The sequence below is a fragment of the Schistocerca serialis genome, chromosome 1, assembly GCF_023864345.2.
Source record: "Schistocerca serialis cubense isolate TAMUIC-IGC-003099 chromosome 1, iqSchSeri2.2, whole genome shotgun sequence".
In the NCBI taxonomy this organism is placed as follows: Eukaryota; Metazoa; Arthropoda; class Insecta; order Orthoptera; family Acrididae; genus Schistocerca; species Schistocerca serialis.
The window spans coordinates 1,160,201,088-1,160,223,332 of record NC_064638.1 but is presented as its reverse complement, the minus strand read 5'-3'; the positions used below and the strand labels follow the sequence as shown (position 1 = coordinate 1,160,223,332).

The window sequence follows — 22,245 nt, the reverse complement described above, 5'->3', positions numbered from 1 at the left end:
ATTTCCATAATATTGTCCTCAAGTGCATCGCCCTTGTATAGATAGACCCTCTATATACTCCTTCCACCTTTCTGCTTTCCCTTCTTTGCTTAGAACTGGGTTTCCATCTGAGCTCTTGATGTTCATACATGTGGTTCTCTTATCTCCAAAGGTCTCTTTAATTTTCCTGTAGGCAGTATCTACCTTACCCGTAGTGAGATAAGCCTCTACATCCTTACATTTGTCCTCTAGCCATCCCTGCTTAGCCATTTTGCACTTCCTGTCGATCTCATTTTTGAGACGTTTGTATTCCTTTTTGCCTGCTTCATTTACTGCATTTTTATATTTTCTCCTTTCATCAATTAAATTCAATATTTCTTCTGTTACCCAAGGATTTCTACTAACCCTCTTCTTTTTACCTACTTCATCGTCTGCTGCCTTCACTACTTCATCCCTCAGAGCTACCCATTCTTCTTCTACTGTATTTCTTTCCCCCATTCCTATCAATTGTTCTCTTATGCTCTCCCTGAAACTCTGTACAACCTCTGGTTCTTTCAGTTTATCCAGGTCCCATCTCCTTAAATTCCCACCTTTTTGCAGTTTCTTCAGTTTTAATCTACAGGTCATAACCAATAGATTGTGGTCAGAGTCCACATCTGCCCCTGGAAATGTCTTACAATTTAAAACCTGGTTCCTAAATCTCTGTCTTACCATTATATAATCTATCTGATACCATTTAGTATCTCCAGGGTTCTTCCATGTATACAACCTTCTATCATGATTCTTAAACCAAGTGTTAGCTATGATTAAGTTGTGCTCTGTGCAAAATTCTATCAGGCAGCTTCCTCTCTCATTTCTTAGCCCCAATCCATATTCACCTACTACGTTTCCTTCTCTTCCTTTTCCTACACTCGAATTCCAGTCACCCATGACTATTAAATTTTCGTCTCCCTTCACTTACTGAATAATATCTTTTATTTCATCATACATTTCTTCAATTTCTTCGTCATCTGCAGAGCTAGTTGGCATATAAACTTGTACTACTGTAGTAGGTGTGGGCTTCGTATCTATCTTGGCCACAATAATGCGTTCACTATGCTGTTTGTAGTAGCTTACCCGCATTCCTATTTTCCTATTCATTATTAAACCTACTCCTGCATTACCCCTATTGGACTTTGTGTTTATAACCCTGTAGTCACCTGACCAGAAGTCTTGTTCCTCCTGCCACCGAACTTCACTAATTCCCACTATATCTAACTGTAACCTATCCGTTTCCCTTTTTAAATTTTCTAACCTACCTGCCTGATTAAGGGATCTGACATTCCACGCTCCGATCCGTAGAACGCCAGTTTTCTTTCTCCTGATAACGACATCCTCTTGAGTAGTCCCCGCCCGGAGATCCGAATGGGGGACTATTTTACCTCCGGAATATTTTACCCAAGAGGACGCCATCATCATTTAATCATACAGTAAAGTTGCATGCCCTCGGGAAAAATTACGGCCGTAGTTTCCCCTTGCTTTCAGCCGTTCGCAGTACCAGCACAGCAAAGCCGTTTTGGTTATTGTTACAAGGCCAGATCAGTCAATCATCCAGACTGTTGCCCTTGCAACTACTGAAAAGGCTGCTGCCCCTCTTCAGGAACCACACGTTTGTCTGGCCTCTCAACAGATACCCCTCCGTTGTGGTTGTACCTACGGTGCGGCTATCTGTATCGCTGAGGCACGCAAGCCTCCCCACCAACGGCAAGGTCCATGGTTCATGGGGGGAGGGGGGGGGGGGGGTTGGCGGAGATAGGGAATTGTATAATTGCATACAAAATGCATTACCCAAAAGTTACATTCAAAAGTGGCAGAAAAGGCTCACGGGAGTAACATCCCAGATCTCTTGGTGACAAGCTGACCTCAAACTTTTGATTCATGTACCATATGACTGTTACAGTGCCAATGACTACAGGTGTTACAAGGAATAAGACAATATTTCTGATTAGCAAATGCGAAAAGAAACAGATTATGTACTACTTCAGCAGTCAACAACAAACTCTGTGACTGAAAATGCAGAGTATCATTGAATAAAATGCAGAAGTGTTGTATGTTATGCTTTAGACAGGAATGTTCTCAACAAGGTTGTGAAGGATGGGTGCCCAAGCTTTAGTTCAGTAGCCATGTTGCTACAGCATTATGAAACCAAAAGGAGTGTGATTACAGATGTAAATGGAGTGAACAATTAAAAGCAATGAAGTCAAAATTAGTGTAAGGACAGCAATGTGAGATACATTTAATGAATTCAAGGGCAAAATTCTTCCTCCTGATCCAATAAACAAAATCCTAGGAAATAAAACAAAATCCTAGGAAATTTAAGACTTATACAAAGCCAGTACATCATTGGAAGTAATCAGCACAGTAGCACAGTGGTTGTACTGAAGCCAAAATGGAGTGTGGCAGAGAGAAGACTGATGTACTGAATTCTTTCATCCAATATTATTTGTCTAAAAATCATAATACAGTTCCTCATTCTATTGCTGCCTTAATGCCAGAGGCAGGGTGGGTGGGAAGGGACTAAAAGAAAGAAAAGAAGAAGAAGAAAAAAAGAAAACAAGTGAGGTGATGCAGTGGTTAGCACATTGTGCTCTCATTTAGGACCATGACTGTTCAGATCCCCATGCAGCCTTAAGTCACTTAAGACAAACACCAGGACGATTCCTTTGTAAAGGGCATTACCAAATTCCTACCCCATCTTTCTATGATCTGAGCTTGTGATCTGTCTCAAATGACTTCATTGCCCGCTCGTCAAACAGACTGCCTATTCCACTTGACAAGCAGTCTCAGGTAGCAGCTGATGAAGATAACAATCCACGTTGTCGAAATATTGTACATGAGAAATGCTGGTATGTGATAGAGTACCAGATATCTCCAGGTGTTAAGAGAGAATAACTTTCCTCAGTACAGGTCAGGGAGTTTATAGAATTTATCATTAGCTAAGGTGGATTTTTAAGCTGTCATTTTGAAGAGTGGCTCATTGATGTGTGGCTGGTAGTCTTTTACTTAAAATACATGCTGTACGACCAATGTTGGGAACAGATTGAGAACGTCTTACTTATGTGTAGAGATGACAATATTGTGTCTTGTGTTCTTACCTCCTTTACAAAATACCTGGTTGAATACATATAGCTTATGTTTGTGGATATATATTTTCTTCATAAATGAAATGATTAGAATTAAAAAATCCATGTACCCAAGGGTTGGTTAGAACATTACACACACCATTCCCACACACACAGGCAAGCTCACCTCACGCACAAATGACTGCCTTCTCCAGCATCTCAGTTCAGATTGCAACATGAAGTGGGAGGAGGAGGAGGAGGGGGGGGGGGGCGGGTAGTGAACAGGATTGTAGTGTACAGGTGGGTAGAGAGAGATCAACGCTGTCTGGTGGAGTGTGGGGGGACTGGACCGCCAACAGGCACAGTGTCAGTAGGTCTTGAGGCAGGGACGTGCAGAAAAAAAGGAGAGGAGTGGGCTGCAAATCAACAGGATGGGAGGTGAGAATGGGGAGGCGATGATAGGACAGAGGGGGTGGAAACTATTAGGTTGAGGGTGTGTGGACAGTGTGTGGACAGTGTGTTACGTAGGTTGAGGCCGGGATAATTATGGAAGCAGAAGATGTGTTGTAAGGACAACTTCCATCTGTGCAGTTCAAAAAAGCTGGTGGTGGAGGGAAGGATCCAGATAGCTCAGGTGGTGAAGAGCCATTGAAATAAAGCGTGTTCTGTTCAGCTGCATGGTGTGCCACAGGGTGGTCTATTTTGCTCATGACCACAGTTCATCCTGGTGGACAGCTGGTTGGTAGACCTGTCAATATAAAAAGCTGTGCAGTTATTGCAGCAGAGCTGGTGAATGACAATGATGCTTTAACAGGTGGCCCAGCCCATGATGGGGTGAGATAAACCTGTGACAGAACTGGAGTAGGAAGTGCTGGGTGGGTGGATTGAGCAAGTTTTTACCTGGGTCTTCCACATGGATATGACCCTTGTGGCAAGGTGTTGGGATTGGGAGTGGCATAGGGATGGATTAGGATGTTTGGAGGTTTGGTGGGTGACAGAAAACCACTTTAGGAGGGGTCAGAAGTATCTTTGGTAGGGTGTCCCTCATTTCAGGGCATGATTATAGGTAATCAAAGCCCTGGCAAAGGATGCTGTTCAGTTGTTCCAGTCTGGGGTGGTACTGAGTGATGAAGGGGACACTCCTTTGTGGCTGGCTCATGGGTGTGTTGGGAGAATTGGTGGTGTAAGGGGAAATGGCACAGGAAATCTGTTTGCGGACTAGAGCTGGGGAATAGGGCCTGTCTGTGAAGGCCTTGGTGAGACCCTCATCATACTGAGCAAGTGAGTTTCTGTCACTGCAGATACGCCGTCCGAGGGTGGCCAGGCTATGTGGGAAGGATTTTTTGGTACGAAAGGGATGACAGCTGCAAAATGCCAGTACTGTAGGTGGTTGGTGGGTTTAATGTGGACAGAGGTGTGAATGGAGCCATCAGAGAGGAGGAAATCAACATCTGGCTCCAGACCATGAAGATATCATCAATGAACCTGAACCAGACTAGGGTTTTGGTGTTTTGGGAGGCTAGGAAGGTCTCCTCTAGATGACTCATAAAAAGGCTGTCGTAGGAGGGTGCCATGTGGGTGCCCATGGCTGTGCCGTGGATTTGTTTATACACCTTTCTTTCGAATGAGAAGTAGTTGTGGGTTAGTTAGCAAGGTGTATGAGGAATGAGGTGTGTCTTTGGAGTGTGAGGGACATTGGGAAAGGTAGCATTCAATAGTGGTTTGACCATACGCATTAGGAATGTTGGTTTATAGGGAGGTTGGTCAACAGTGACAAGTGGGACTCAGGGGGTAAAGGGATGGGGATGATGGAGAGATAGTGAAGGAAGTGGTTGGTGTCTTTGACCTGGGAGGCTAGGATATGGGCAATTTGTTAGAGGTGTTGGTCAATGAGGGCCAAAATTCTTTCAGTGGGGGCACAATAACCAGCCACAATGGGATGTCCAGGATTGTTGGGTTTGTGGATTTTGGGGAGTATCTAGAAGGGAGTATCTAGAAGGTGGATGTGTGGGATGTGACAGGGTGAGGAGATGTTCAGTGAAGAACCTAATGCTTTAAGGAGGAATTGGAGTTTGTGTTGGACTTCTGGGGTAGAATCCATCTGGCAGAGTTTATAGGTGTGGGAGTCAGATAATTGGTGGAGGCATTCTACCAGGTAGACACTGTGATCCATAACAATAGTTGCGGAACCTTTATCTGCAGGTAGGATGATTAGGTCAGGATTTGTTTTCAGGTTGTGTATGACTGTTATTTCTTAGCCAACACTTATGATTGCCTGCATTTATGTTTATATGTCTTCATGCTTCCATCCCAGCCTTCATATAGGGAATCTGTGAAGAAAGTAGAGGTATTTGCTGAGTGCTTAAAATAGTCTTTCCTATTGTATGTTAATCAGAGCTACACTTCATGTACATATTGGCTTGCAATTTTCATTGTTTTAGGTGGGAGTGCCACGTGTGCCACGAAGTGCTTGCCAACTGGAATTCGCTTGCTGTTCACTGCCGCCAGGTGCATGACGTGCAGGCACAAGTCGTCTGTATTTGTTCCCAAGTGTTATCAAATCGAGGTTCAATCATAAAGCATAGGCAGCTTCACACTGATTCTTTCCAGTACAGGTACTGTGGCAGATAAAAATCTCAAGATTATTTTCCATTTTGCTACCCTCAATGTTAGAGACATTTGTGGTAATCTCTTCTGTTACCATAACCATGTTTTCTGTTATTTGTTATCCACAATTCAGAGTACTTTCTCAATTATTAATTCACTGAAACCAGAAGTCTAATTAGGAAAATCCGAGTACCAAGTTGAGTGTTTACGTAATATTTTCATCCATATAGGACAGAAAAAGAATTCCCTAATTTCCAGCAATTTTATGTAGGTGCACTATGATGTTTTCAAAAGTTTCAAGTTCAACAGGACATAATGAGTAATGTGTATGCACAAAAATTTTCATTAAATAACAGTGCACACAGCTGACTCTGAACCCAAGAACTCGTACAAGGGAACCTCCCGATCGCACCCCCCTCAGATTTAGTTATAAATTGGCACAGTGGATAGGCCTTGAAAAACTGAACACAGATCAATCGAGAAAACAAGAAGAAGTTGTGTGGAACTATGAAAAAAATAAGCAAAATATACAAACTCAGTAGCCCATGTGCAAGATAGGCAACGTCAAGGATAATGTGAGCTCAGGACCCCCGTGGTTAGCGTGAGCAGCTGCGGAACTAGAGGTCCTTGGTTCAAGTCTCCCCTTGAGTGAAAAGTTTAATTTTTTGTATCCGGAGAATTATTATCTGTCTGTCCGTCCAGCCAGTGCGATCACTTTTTTGGGAGTGATTGTCACATCCACAAGAAAACCTAAATCGGGCAAGGTAGAAGAATCATTTTACCCATTCGCCAAGTGTACAAGTTAGGTGGGTCAACAACATATTCCTGTCATGTGACGCACATGCCATCGCCAGTGTCATATAGAATATATCAGACATGTTTTCCTGTGGAGGAATCGGTTGACCTATGACCTTGCAATCAAATGTTTTCGGTTCCCATTGGAGAGGCAACTACTTTCGTCTACTAATCATACGGTTTTGCGGTGCAGTCACAAAACACCGACACTAAACTTATTACAGTGAACAGAGACATCAATGAATGAACGGACAGATCATAACTTTGCGAACGCAACTTGCTCACACATCTGCAGTCTCAGACAGCTGAAACCACACACAGGAGCATCGCAACTCAGCATCTCTGTTATACTGTGTATAAAATTATATGAAAGTTTTCTGAAAAGCAACTGAGATGATACTGACTTGTGCAAAATTTGAACAATAATAAGTACTGGTATTGACAACTACTGTTGAGGAAAAGTAATTCTAGAGAAGGATGTCCCCATTACAACTGGAAAATGGCCTTTGGGGCTAAAACTGCTCATGGCATTCAAAAGAAAAAGAAAAATGCAGCTGGTGCATTTATTTGGTGGCAGAACTTTTTAATATTGTTCTCCCCTCCTAGATATGTGCAGATCAAGATTAAAATAGGTAATTTTTGTCTTGGTTGATAAAACTGTAAACCTTTCTGCGTGCACTTTGGCAGTTTCTAAAGAAATAAATCACCCAGTAGTAATGATGTAAGTGCATGAAAATGTATGAGTAGCAATGGTAGAGCTATTGATTAGGTTACATATAAAGCTGGATATAAATCACTAATATATTATTTCTGATTGCATATTTATGGAAAAAGGAATATGCTTGACAAAACATTTAATTCAGGATAAAAACTTTTGAAGCCTGCATCGTTTGGAAAGTATACAATATAAATATGTTTCAGCAAGAGGCTTTATATAACACATTAAACAAGTTGAAAGGATGATTATGACGATGATGATGATGATGATGATGATGAAGATTCTCAAAAGAAAAGAGACTTTCAGAATAATGGCCTGAAAAGAATGGATAAATAAAGTATAAAACTGCACATAGTAGTAAGACATGAGCAGTATGTAGATCATGATTTGACTAGGAAACTGTTATATTGCTAGAGAAGGCCGAAATGCACGCTATAAGCTCACGCAAGAATGGCATGAGGTCTGAAACAGGATACGTAATGAATGCTATAAAGAAAAGTACGTAGCTTCTGGAATACTTAACTTTAATCCATCATTTGTATACATCATTCTTGATGAGACATGCTTCATACGATAACTATCAATTGCTATGGCGCCTTGCTACGTCGTAGCCATGGACTTAGCTGAAGGCTATTCTAACTATCTCTCGGCAAATGAGAGAAAGGCTTCGTCAGTGTAGTCGCTAGCAAAGTCGTCCGTACAACTGGGGCGAGTGCTAGTAAGTCTCTAGAGACCTGCCGTGTGGTGGCGCTCGGTCTGCGATCACTGACAGTGGCGACACACGGGTCCGACATGTACTAATGGACCGCAGCCGATTTAAAGCTACCACCTAGCAAGTGTGGTGTCTGGCGGTGACACCACATTCCTCCCCCGCAAATCGGCGAACGGTCGTGTTATAAGGCCTCCGCCCGCCGTGGGGAGGACCCCATGTTGGCGTATGCGATGAGGTGGGGAGCCTAACAACTGGCGAGGCTGTGCCACCTGCACCCGGCCATTCGGTCCGAGGGGATCTAGGAAACGCCTGAAAACCTAGTCCAGGGTGCACGCCAACATGCGGTGTATGCGCCCGTAAAGAGACAGGAGGGGCCGAAGGGTCGACCTCCATCGCGTCGGGGTACCCGACGCGCGAAGACGCCATGTGGTCCGGAGCGGGCAAGAGTTCCATGGCGGAGGACTGCTGGTCACGGGAAGCGCTCGGCAGCGCGTGACCCAGGGAGGCGCTTGGCGGCTGCAGCGACGCGTCCACTGCGGGCGGCATCGGTGGGAGAACAGGAGGCGGCGGCAGCGCGTCGCCATGGGGCAAAATGGAAGGCAGCGTCGGTAACACCTGGGGATGAGGCGAGCCAGTAGATGGGTCCCCAGGGCGCTGATCGGACGGCACCGTCGCTGAAAGCAGACGGGGAGTGGCAGAACCCAGGCGACGACAGAGGCGCAGCTGATTGAGATGCCTACGCACCTCACCAGAGGCCCCCAGAACCAAATACATCACGCGACCGAGGCAGCGAAGAATGCGCCCTGCGAGCCAACGCCGTGAACCGCGATAGTTGCGATAGAATACAACGTCGCCTGGAGCAAAAGCAGGAGTCTGCCGCTGCACAGGAACCTGATGCGGCGGATGCAGCAAAGACATCAAGGTTCGATGAGGACGACCATGGAGCAACTCAGCCAGCGAGCGACCATCTCGGGGCTGAGAGCGATATGAAGACAAAAAGAGCAACAACGCGTCCTCCCGAGAATGCGACTCTTTCAACTTCAACATCTGTGACTTGAAAATCTGGACCAATCGTTCAGCGGCACCGTTTGACTGAGACGAAAACGGCGCGGATGTGAGATGTTGAATACCATTAGCCTTGCAGAATGACTGAAATTTTGCGGACATAAATTGTGGGCCAATGTCGGAAACAATAGTCTGTGGAAGACCTTCAATGCAAAAGATAGCGGATAACGCTTGGATGGTGGCTGAAGACGTCGTGGAAGACATCCTGACAACAAAAGGAAAATTACTGAAGGAATCAACTACAACCAACCATCGAGCATTCCAGAATGGACCAGCAAAATCTATGTGCAAGCATTGCCATGGGGAAGTGGCTTTTGGCCATGCAAAGAATTTCCGCGGTGGTGCGGATTGTTGTTCGGCACACGCCATGCAAGAAGAGCACATACTTGTAATCGCAGCATTGATGCCGAACCAAGTACAGTGCTGACGAGCAAGCTGTTTCATTCGCACTATACCTCAATGTCCTTGGTGGAGAAGCCGTAAGACAGAGGACTGTAACGAACGTGGGACCACGACCCAGGACTGATCATTATCAGAACGCAACAGGAAAACACCACGTCGAACAAAAAGTCTCTCCTTGTGAGCAAAAAATCTGCAAACCAACGGATCCTCGATCCGTGACTTTGACAAGGGCCATTGCGTAGCAACAAAACGCAAAACCGTAGCAAGGACAGGGTCAGCAGCTGTGGCTGTAGCTACACGCCGAAAATCAATCGGAAACGATTCGACCACGTCATCGGTTTCCGAATCAATGAACATGCAAGCAAGTTCGGAAGAATCGAATGCTCAATCCTCAGCAACAGGAAACGAGACAACGCATCAGCATTTCCGTGCATTAGCAGTGGACCGATACAAGATATCGTAGCGGTACTGCGAGAGGAAAATAGACCAGCGAATAAATTTCTGCACTGTACGTGGAGGTACAGGCTTGTTCGGATAAAAAAGCGATGTCAAAGGTTTGTGGTCTGTGATGATGGTAAAGTGACGACCATACAAGAAATCATGAAACTTTGTAACACCAAATACGAGAGCCAAAGCTTCTTTCTCGATCTGTGAATAATTTCTTTGCGCAGACGACAGCAATTTGGATGCAAAGGCAATAGGGCGATCATGCGAGCCATCTTTTTGCGCAAGCACAGCACCGATCCCAAAATCCGATGTATCTACCATCAACAAAAGGGGTTTCTGGGGATCGAATGGCGTAAGGCAAGTATTTGAAAGCAACGCCGATTTCAACTGGCGAAAGGCGCGTTCGCATTCCGTCGTCCAGACAAACGGAACATCTTTACGGCGTAAACGATGAAGCGGAGCTGAAATGGAAGAGGCATGTGGGATATACCGGGTGTAATAGTTAATTTTTCCCAACACACTCTGTAGCTGCTTCAAATTATGCGGCGAAGGCAAGTCTTGTATTGCACGGAGGTGCTCTGGACTCGGATGTATGCCTTGGGCATTGATTACATGTCCCAAATATGGTAAGTCACGAGCAAAAAACACACATTTGTCCCTCCGCAAGCGAAGACCATTTTGTCGCAAGACCTGAAATAATGTCCGGAGGTTTGCTAAATTGTTCGCCTTCTGTCTTTCCGGAAATCACAATATCGTCCAGATAGTTTGCTGCAGTAGGGACCGGCGCACAAACAGTTTGCAGATATTGCTGAAACAATGCAGTGGCGGACGCACACCCGAATGGCAGTCTTTTGAATTGATACAAACCAAGATGCGTGTTAACCACCAACACACGCTGGGATTCTTCGTCCACCGGTATTTGCAAGTACGCATCTGCTAGGTCCAGCTTAGAAAAATATGTACCCGGGCACAGTTTGTCAAAAAGATCTTCCGGGCGGGGTAAAGGAAAAGTTGCAATGACTAGTTGTGGATTCACTGTTGCCTTGAAGTCCACGCAAAGTCTCAATTTTCTGGAAGGTTTTGGCAATATTACTAAGGGTGAAGCCCAGAGAGAAGCCTGCACGCGTTCAATCACACCTTGTGATTCTAAATCGTGTAATCTTCTTGCGACCTCATCACGCAATGCGTGGGGAACATTGCGCGCTCTGAAAAATTTCGGTTGTGCGTTTACTTTCAGTTCCAAATGTGCTTTATAGTTCTTAGCGCAACCAAGGCCCAGTGCAAAAATGTCTGCAAATTCTTCACATAGACTAGAAACACTGGCTGAAGGCACAGTCTGGTTCACTGATAGGACCTGATTTACTATAGACAAGTTAAACAACTGAAATAAATCTAAACCAAACAAGTTCACTGCAGAAGAAGAACGAAGGACGTAAAATGACACAAGTTTTGTTTGTCCCTTGTATGTTGCAAGCAGGCTGCACTGTCCTAACACAGGGATCGGGCGACCTGAATATGTAGTGAGCTTAACATTTGCGGCACGCAACGGAGGTGTGCCCAGTTGTTTGTACGTGTCTTTATTGATTAGTGAAACTACAGCTCCGGTATCGAGCTGGAATGGGATCACGTTGCCATGAATGTCTAAGTCTGCAAACAGTTTATTGTCCTGCTGACGACAAGAGCGACTGTCTCGTGCAACGTGAACAGACACTGGTACAGAATCACTTGCTAATTGACGTGATTTCCGGCGACGTCGACGCACACTTTTTGTGGGACGCACACAGTCACTTTTAGAGAGAGTGGCACTGGACGGAGTGGAATTAACTACATGAATTTCCATGGGCGAAGGTTCACGAGCCTGAGTATTCTTGGTTCGATTCCGGTGCGAAGCAAAGGGCCTGGAATGGTTGTGAGTGTCCTTTCGGAGCTTTTTCTGGCAAACACTTTGAACATGTCCTTTCTTATTACAGTAAAAGCAAAGAGCTTGGCGTGACGGGCAATTTTCACACGAATGTCTAGTAGCACACCGCGGGCATGATTTTACTGCATCTGCATGCTGGCGCGGGACACGTGGCTGCGCGGACGTGCGCGAGGGCTGTTTACAGTTCCGTGCAGCTCGCGTGGCGGGCCGGTTAATGTGACACACAGCTGGCGAAGTTTCGAATGATTCCTGAGCAAAGTCAAGTGTGTCTTGCCTATCCAATATGTCTATCACTTGTTGAAGGGAGGGATTGACTAGTTTCAAAATTTGCTCCCATATACGAACATCAGAAACGTTCTGTGCAATTGCATCACGCACCATTGTATCTGAATAAGGGAGTCAACATTCACACTCAAAAGCACAATCCCTTGTAAGGCCTTGCAAAGTTGCAACCCACTCCCGATTAGTTTGACCGGCCGTACGTTTTGTACGAAAGAACGTATACCGTTTTGCAACTACATTGACTGATCCCTTGAAATAGGCATCTAAAGCAGACAAAATTTCTTCGTAGGACAGAGTTGCTACGTCGCGTCGGGGAAATAATTTCACTATCACACGGTACGTCTGCACCCCTACACACGTCAATAAATGAGGCTGCCGCTCGTTACCTTGAATTCTGTAGGCGGCGAGATGAAATCCAAATTGGCGTGACCACTCCGTCCAGGTTTCCATCGCCGCATCATACGGACGAAACTGGGGTGCAACAGCATGTTGTGGCGGCGGTAGCGGTGAAGCGGCGGCCGCCGCATCGGTTTGCATTGCACGTTGACCCTGGACGAGCTGTCCAAGGGCATCCAATAACGCCTGCGTCTGCTGATTCTGCAAGCGATAAAATTCGGACAGTACATCTGGAGATTGTGGCGAAGCCATGACAAGTAAATTAGAGCAATACGAACGCGAAATCCTCTTTTAAGCCTCGTTGCCACTTGTTATATTGCTAGAGAAGGCCGAAATGCACGCTATAAGCTCACGCAGGATGGCGTGAGGTCTGAAACAGGATACGTAATGAATGCTATAAAGAAAAGTACATAGCTTCTGGAATACTTAACTTTAATCTATCATTTGTATACATCATTCTTGATGAGACATGCTTCATACGATAACTATCAATTGCTATGGCGCCTTGCTACGTCGTAGCCATGGACTTAGCTGAAGGCTATTCTAACTATCTCTCAGCAAATGAGAGAAAGGCTTCGTCAGTGTAGTCGCTAGCAAAGTCGTCCGTACAACTGGGGCGAGTGCTAGTAAGTCTCTCGAGACCTGCCGTGTGGTGGCGCTCGGTCTGCGATCACTGACAGTGGCGACACACGGGTCCGACATGTACTAATGGACCGCAGCCGATTTAAAGCTACCACCTAGCAAGTGTGGTGTCTGGCGGTGACGCCACAGAAACAAAGACATCCGAATTCTATGCTACAGGAGCAAACTTGTAAGCCAATGAATTCCACTCTGTTGCACTAGCTGAGTGAAAGAGTAGCAGTTATTACAATGTGTAGGCAACTGACTAGTGTGGTACAACACCCTTCGTTAAGACAGACAAGAAATGTACAGTATTCACTTCTTAATTTACACACACTGTCTTTTTACTCTAAGAGGAATTTGAGAACACCCCATAAATAACACCAAATAATCAAATATCTGAAATTTCAAGACACTGTGGGTTTACTCACTTTTATAAAATAATAGTAATTACTTTTTAGGTGGCCTCAGATTAATGGGCTGATCCTTATCACATAGTTCAGCAAATGTTTCATTAAAAAAAGCAGTACTAGTGACGCATGTAAAAAGTAAAAGTTTTGCACCATGATAAAAAATTGTGCTTTTTTACAGTGCTCTAATACAACTGAATTTGTGAAATTAATTTTCTTAATTTGAGAAAAGAACAGTTCCTCGTTGTTTCAAAATTGGAAATCAACTGAGAATTTCTTAATACAATTATATTCCGAATTAATTCTTGCACATTTATGTTGTTTATATTTTCACTGCTACATACACTATGTGATCAAAAGTATCTGGACACCCCCAAAAACATACATTTTTCATATTAAGTGCATTGTGCTGCCACCTACTGTCAGATACTCCATATCAGCGACCTCAGTAGTCATTAGACATTGTGAGAGAGCAGAATGGGGTGCTCCACGAAACTCATGGACTTCGAACGTGGTCAGTTTGTTTGGTGTTACTTGCATCATTTTTCTGTAAGTAAGATTTCCACACTCCTAAACATCCCTAGGGCCACTGTTTCCAATGTGATAATGAAGTGGAAACATGAAGGGACAGGTACAGTTCAAAAGCTTACAGGCCGACCTCGTCTGTTGACTGACAGAGTCTGCCGACAGTTGAAGAGGGCAGCAATGTGTAGTAGGCTGACTTCTATCCAGACCATCCCACAGGAATTCCAAATTGCATTTGGATTCACTGCAAGTACTATGACAGTTAGACGGGAGGTGAGAAAACTTGGATTTCATGGTCGAGCGGCTGCTCATAAGCCATACAGCACACCGATAAATGCCACATGACGTCTCGCTTGGTGTAAGGAGTGTAAACATTGCACGATTGAACCGTGGAAAAACGTTGCATGGAGTGACAAATCACAGTATACAATGTGGCGATCCGATGGCAGGGTGTGGGTATGGCGAATGCTCGGTGACTGTCATCTGCCAGTGTGTGTAGTGCCAGCAGTAAGATTCGGAGTCACTGGTGTTATGGTGTGGTCATGTTTTTCATGGAGGGGTCTTGCACCCCTTGTTGTTTTGTGTGGCACTATCACAGCGCAGGCCTACATTGATGTTTCAAGCACCTTCTTGCTTCCCACTGTTCAAGAGCAATTCGAGGATGGTGATTGCATCTTTCAACACAATCTAGCACCTGTTCATAATGCACAACCTGTGGCGGAGTGGTTACTTGACAATAACATGCCTGTAATTGACTGGCTTCCTCAGAGTTCTGACTTGAATCCTATAGAACGCCTTTGGGATGTTTTGGAATGCCAATGTCGTGCCAGGCCTCACCGACCGACATTGATACATCTCCTCAGTGCAGCGCTCCGTGAAGAATTTACTGGCTTTCCCCAAGAAATCTTCCAGCACCTAACTGAATGTATGCCTGCGAGAGTGGAAGCTGTCTTCAAGGCTAAGGGTGGGCCAACACTATATTGACTTCCAGCATTACTGATGGAGAGCGCCACGAACTTGTAACTCATTTTCAGCCAGATGTCCGGATACTTTTGATCACAGAGAGTATGTTCTAAAGTTCTATAGTGCTATGCATGTATTTGGGAGTAACTAAATCCTGTTTATGACATTTCCAGTTAAATTGGTTATTTTGGTATTGATAAAAGACTGATGTCATAGCAGTTAATTAAAGGAACACATATTTCACCTCTGAGCATACTGTCTGTGTCCTTCACTTGTTACTCACAGAAGCAGCTACATGATGCAGACCAAAAATTTTAATTATTAGTTGCGAAGATCGCGTTAGTATTTAGAGCTGTTTTGGGGTTTGTTATCTGTATCATAATCTTTCCTCTGTAATCAGGAGAAAGAAAAGGATTGCAACCTGTCACATTTTCATTTAAAGCATGAATAAATTTCCCTTACCTTTATTAAAGTCTTAGCCCATCTCCATTTCTTTTATTTTTGAGAACTCTATGGAAATCAGTTTTATGCTAATGTGCAGATAAGGGTAGCTCCCCTCTCCTCTCTGCCTGTTTCCAAATGGTTTATAAAACATTTAATGCCACTCAGCAATGAAAATTTTTGGAATGTTTGTTGTTGCAGATGTGATAAGTGTGACAAAGCATTCTCCCGCAAGTCACTGTATGACCTACATGTCTTATCACATGTGCCAAAGGAGCAACAACCATTTGTATGTTGCAAGTGTGCCCGTCGTTTCCACTGTGAGGCACTACTGAGGCACCATGAGCGAGTTCACCTACCTCGGGAAGAGAGGCTCATCTACCCGTGTAGTGTTTGCAACAAAAAGTAAGGAAAAGTGTGAACTATGTTTTCTGTGCTGTTTAAGTCACACTGCATTGTTGTGTGTGTGTGTGTGTGTGTGTGTGTGTGTGTGTGTGTGTGTGTGTGTTTTTTTTTTTTTTTCTGGAAGGTTGCAGCACAATCTAAATTTACATCTTACCAAATGCTATTTTTGTGGCTACGTTTAAGTGTGAAAAGAAATGAGCAACTAATATGGGAGAATACTTACTTTTCTGTTTTGCTTAGTTAATGTTAAATATGTATTTAAACAAAATCAAACTATGGAAAATCCAGGATGGAATAATGACAATATTATGAAAAGGATAGGTTGCTTCTCACCATATAATGGAGACGTTGAGTCACAGACATGCACAACAGAAAGATTGCTGAACAAGTGAGGCTTTCGGTCAAAAAGCCTTCTTCTAAAGTAGGTAACACACAAACATTCACACAAGCACAACTCATACACTTATGATCATTGCCTCTGGCCGCCGAGGCCAGACAGATATTTTTGTTGTGCCTCTCTGTGACTCAACATCTCCACTATACGGTGAGTACCGTATTTACTCGAATCTAAGCCGCACTTTTTTTCCGGTTTTTGTAATCAAAAAACCGCCTGCTGCTTAGAATCGAGTGCAAAGTAAGTGGAAGTTCTGAAAAATGTTGGTAGGTGCCGCCACAACTAACTTCTGCCGTCGAATACCAGTATATGTAGCGCTGCACAGGCATGCTTTGCAGGCACAAAGATAAATACTGGCGCCAAAATCTCTGCGTCAGTAAAAAAACTAAAAAGAAGGTGAAAGACGAGCTTTTTTCTGTGCCCCGAGTTTCGACCACTTCATATTCATACATTATCCAACGAAGTAAATACAAATTTCATATTGTTCATCTTCGAATGTAGCAGCATTTCAATGTACAACGAAAATCCGACAGGCAAGACTGGGATGTTTGCCAATATGGCCAACTCTACTTTCTGAATTTTTTCCTACCTGTGAGAAGAGATGGTTGCTAATAGGAACTTTTATGAATTGTGAATCACACGCAGTATTCTCTTCACCATACGAATATAAACATTTTGTCATGTATTCATTCGTGTTTGCTGTTATCTCATTTAAATCTTGTCTGCCTAATAAACTACGAAACTAGAGTGAGACAACAGCAAACACGGAAGATTATACATATCATGTCATGTTTATATTCGTATTATTCTTATGCCTAATAGTGATACAGTCAGAATTGAAGCATGGCAATTGACTAGATTTTTTTAATCTAAAATGACTAATTTCTATGCAGAATATAATGTACTAAAGAGGCATCTGCAAAGATTTTCAAACGGAGAAAAATTTTCGCTAAACTCTCGTTCAGAACATCTATCATATGCAGCCTATTATTTGGTTCTTGTTGATCATTATCAAAGAAAGCAGCAGTGTAAGTAACAACAAATAGCAGTCTCTTGCCATTGTTTCGATAATGAGGCGATTCCTCTCTCTTTTGAAATTGTAAGCGGCGGTAGCGTACACAAAAGCAAGCCATGCCGCAAGCAGCGACAGGCCGTAAACATTAATTATCAGAATGCGACAAACAATGCATGACACAGTACAGTAATGCAATTTCAGCTTAGAGTGACGTAAACACCTGTAACAAAGTGAATGGCACTTATCAGATCAAAGAAAAATAAGCAATCAATTCAAACCAGACGAAGCACGTGAAAAAGGAAGGGTACCCGTATGAATATGGATGGAGCGCCTGATGCCTAGCAATGGCTACCTGGTAAAGCTTAACTGCTAAGCTTACAACTCGAACCAAACTACTGTAGCTGTATCGTCATTTATTCGACCTGAATTGTGTCTCATATTACAATGGACCAACTTTGTTTCGATTTGGAGGTGTGGCCTAAAACTTTTCTCTCCGCTTGAATTTCGAGTCTCAAACTTCAGGTGCGGCTTAGATTCGGGAAAAATTTTTTCCTTGATTTCGCATCTCATTTTTCAAGTGCTGCTTAGATTCGAGTAAATACGGTAGCAGTCTGTCCTTTTCACAATATTGCCATTAAATATGTGTGTCATATAACAATGCTGTTACTATATGACATACTGTAAAGCTTGTTGCCTGGAGATTAGGCAACTGACATCGAGTAGACAAGCTGTGTATGCTGTAAAAAGACAATTGGCTGTGAGTTTTAATATTATACTTCCCTTCTGTGTGTTACTGTTTGTACTTGGTATTTTATTAGCTTGCACGTTGTGTTTTCTGAATGGAAAGACTATGTATGTAAAATAAGGGAAAGACAACCACTCACAACAGGTCGACGTGTGCTGCACAGTGAAACACCATTCACACAACCTTTTGAGCGCTGCTTTTTTTCCCGCAGTAGTGCACGCACTCGCATAGGTAACTAAACCCACACTCCCATGGCCACACAAGTCTCATGTGTCTATGACAAAAGTCATATCCTGTCATTATTAAATGTATGTCTTTATTTCAAATATTACCATAAATGTATTTTTTTGCACAACTTTGAAGCTCACTGCTGGTGGAGCAGCATTCAGTACAAATACGACTAACAAGGCAATGGCTGACATAGAATTCAAAAAAAGAAGACACATTTGTACTTTTTGAGTGTAATACTGAAACTTTTTCTGCCATACATTAAATGAACTTTTGAAATTAGGAAGCAGTCACTTACAGAGGCAAAGAATGCCAGATACTACTTCCTGTAGGCTAATTTGTATAATCATGTGCATGTAAATTATGTACGAATTGCTTGCCACCTCGATACTGTCTACTGCCAGCTGTTACCTGATACACTTCCCATCCTCCATGCTCACTTAAATGCTGTGAGGTAGCATCGCTAATTATTCAAGCCTCACCACCACCAAAAGGAAATGGTAGGCAGTTTTTTCCTTTCTAGAGCAGGGTTGCTCAACCTATTTACACTTGAGATCTACTACATGCAATCTAATCCATTTAGAGATCTACTGACTTAAAAATTCATAGAGGTCTAAGCACAAAACAAAATCAAAGCCAAAGTTAACCATTTTAATTACACAAAGTACATAAGAGGTAATTTCTCTCCATCAAAAGTTGTAGGCCTCTCAATTTTCAAGACATTACACATGTGAAAAAAATCAAAATATGCATCATCTTAAACATTTAGTGAGATACTTGGCTTTATATATCTTTGACAGGGTTATTATAATCTACTGAATAATTTGTCAGAGTGAACCTTACGCAGTCTGAAAGATGAAGATCAGTCAGTTTACTTCTACACTTAAAATTTCACTATGTTCATCATTGAAAACACTGCCTCACATAGATAAGTTGATCCAAAATCGATGAAACATCTGATGCCACTTTTCGTTCTCCTGGAAAGTTCTTACACTCTCTCATTTCCAAATGTCATCCTTATTCCAGTCTGACTATACAGGTGTGTCTTTGAAATCAAATTATTTCCTCTTCAAGTCCAGTCTCACTACAAGAGAAAAGAGTACACATTTTACTTGAAATATTTTCCAAATCCAATTTTTTGGAAAAGTTGACCTATGAAAGATAGGATGGATTCCATTGCCTTGAAATCTGAAAATTGGTTTTCAAACTCTTGTCTTCAGTGCTGTCAGGTTGGCCATGTACTCTTTGCAGCTTTTTGATCCAATGATGTTTGTCGATCTTGCAGTTTTAAATGTCTTTGAGAAAAGTATCTCACATTTCATTTCTGTAACTGTGCAATCCAAAGGCAAAGTGTTTGGATGAAACACTTTATAGAAGACAAAGAGTCACAAGGTTTGGTTTTTGCTGTGCAGTTTCTTGTTTAACTCTTTTAGTTTAACTATTGCAAATGCCAGAGCCAACAAACAGCTTAAATCATACAGTTGGCAGTTATCTTCCTCTGTTTCAGACACAGAAGATTTTATCGCTGGCAGAAGTTCTCAAAACTATTAAGTGTCACACCTGTACTCATGTCATTGAACCTCGGTGTGCAATAGCAGGTCTCCATACTGGTCAATGAAATCTTCTAGTAGCACTCTTAAATTTTCTTCTCTGTAGCAGTTGTGAGTGAATTGAATTGATAATTTTTGTGGCAATACTCATAACATATTACAGTCTCAAAATATGTCCACAAAGCACTTGTTGATGCATGATTTAATGATACTTAAAGAAAGGTGGGCAGGTTTCTGGATTGGCAAATCATTTTCAAAAATGAAGAACTTGAGTGCATTGTAAGAATCTCCTCCTCATGTAGTGTTTGCTGCTTGGTACAAACACTAGAGGTGGTGAAATGCAGATGGAGACTGTCATCGGCTTTACTGCCTACAAATATCGTGTGAAACACTAAGTGTGAACAAATTGGTATACCACAAAAACAGCTCATTTAAACAGATTTCAGCCAATGTTTTAAAAAGATCGACTCGTAAAGCTGTGGCAGACTGACAGGTCGATCGCGATCAACGGGTTGAGCACGATAGTCCTAGAGGAACATCCCACCAATATTGAAGCGCATCAAATTATTTTATTGTGTCTGTTATGCCTTAATAAGCCCATATTGATTGTTTCTGACAGTTTTTCACTTTTAAATGATTACCCATGCCCAGTACAGTCTAAACTCTCTGACTTACGCAGTTTTCTTCCCTAATCATCATCATGGAAAGCAAATTGCAAAAATTGTCATTCAAATCTGTCATTCATCACTACTCTATTATAGAAAGATTCCCTGGCTTCCTTTGTCACCACTGACATCGTTCCCTAAAGTCCTCTTATAACTATCCTCCACCAATCTAATTTCAGTCTTTCACTCCACTTCTCTGCCTTGTTTATTTTGCTCACCTCCAAATGTATTGAAAGTCATGCTTGCGGTAGTGAGAAATGTACTCTCTCCATAACCTTTCAACATCATCTCACACATTAAAGTTCTCTGATAACCCTGTTCTACATGATTAAGTGCGTCATAGCTAAGGTTCACTTGGGGAAAATCTCCCATTAACATACATGTAGACTTCATAATATCTGCAATCAGACCAATATTTCAAAATTACTTCGTATGTAGTCAGCTGAAACTTCAGGCCTCTTGCCTGCACTGTTTGTAAATCCGATCCATTTGCATCTCCATGAGCTCATAAACACAGTGTAAGGAAGTTATTACTTGCACCCCCATGGTTTATTGATTCTCATATCATTTGATTCATTTTCTGTGATTCTTTATTATTTTATAACCACACTATTTTTCTGATTTTGTAGGAAAATTCTGGTAGAATGTAAATACTGTAGGAGTTAGGGAGACCATGCCCTGAAAAGCAGAAGCATTGAGCTATTGACAGGCACACACAAAAAAGGAAGAAAATTACTAACTTTCAGAGTAATCTTTTCTCAAGCTGTTTGTACTTCCTCAAGTACAGATAGACCACCCGCCCACACACACCCTTATGCCTATGGCCATACCTGAACATACATTTTAGCAGGTGGACTGGGTTTGGGAGGGGGTTGTGTTCAGTGGGATGGGTAGAGGGAGAGTAAGGTTGGAGGCAGAGAGAGGGATTGAGGTGGGTGGCTAGCAGCTCAGAGAGAGGCAACTAGTTTGCCTGCTAGGAATGTGGGAGGGAAGGGTGGCAGGTGCACTGGCTAGGCATGTGATGCACAGGTGTTGGGAAGTGGCATACACTGAAGGTGAAGTGAGGTCATGAATTGGGAGTGGGTGATAGGATGGAAGAAGGGGAAACTTTTGGCTAGAAGGTGGAGGGACAGTGGGTTACCTGTTGTTGGGGCCAGGATGGTTTTGGGAGCTAAAGAAGTGTTGCAAGGATAACAGGGTGTGAATTTGGGAAGTGAAAAGGAGGTAAAATGGTGCTGAGGGCAATAGGATAGTTTTGTGATGAGGATCTTTGATAGCGCATAAGTTATGTCACACATGCGAAGCAGAAAGGAAAGACATAAAATTCTAATGGAAGCAATGTGTGAAGAGGGGTGGTTGTAGTCAAAAGTGAAATGTAGTAGTTAGAGTATATTCTAACAGAACTTCCCTATAAAACTATACCACATTATGGCTCCCTTCCATCTCAAACCCCATGTTGTCCTTCCTTTGTTACTGTTTAGTAATCTGTATCTCTCTCATGCATTGTTCACCCACATCTTATTTCACGTTTTCCCCTCTCACCTTCGACCAACGTGGTTGTGTGCGCCTTGAGAGATATCCTGTAGCATCATTCACGGCTGTTACAAATGGGTTGCACATTTTTCTGTGTACTCCTCATCCACTGTAGTACAATTATAATACTCTCCTAGCAACTGACTAGTACATGTCACATCCAGTTCTACCCACCCGCCCTCATACAATGCTGCTATTAGAATTTTGTGTCATTCCTCTTTGTGTTCCATGTGTGGCAATAACTTATACACAATCAAATATCCTCTTGTTACAAAACTGTCCTGTTGCCCTCAGCACAATTTTTTTCATCAAGTAACTCTCCAGA

General features: G+C 42.9%; 1 protein-coding gene across 1 annotated transcript in view; it reads left to right on the top strand.

Moving 5' to 3' along the window:
• Positions 1-22,245, top strand: part of LOC126418187 (zinc finger and BTB domain-containing protein 17-like) — a 73,414-nt gene that overhangs the window by 33,951 nt on the left and 17,218 nt on the right. The window contains exons 5-6 of the mRNA XM_050085174.1: positions 5,522-5,695; positions 15,587-15,790. Of these exons, the coding sequence (XP_049941131.1) occupies positions 5,522-5,695; positions 15,587-15,790 (378 nt within the window). The remainder of the gene's footprint in view (positions 1-5,521; positions 5,696-15,586; positions 15,791-22,245) is intronic.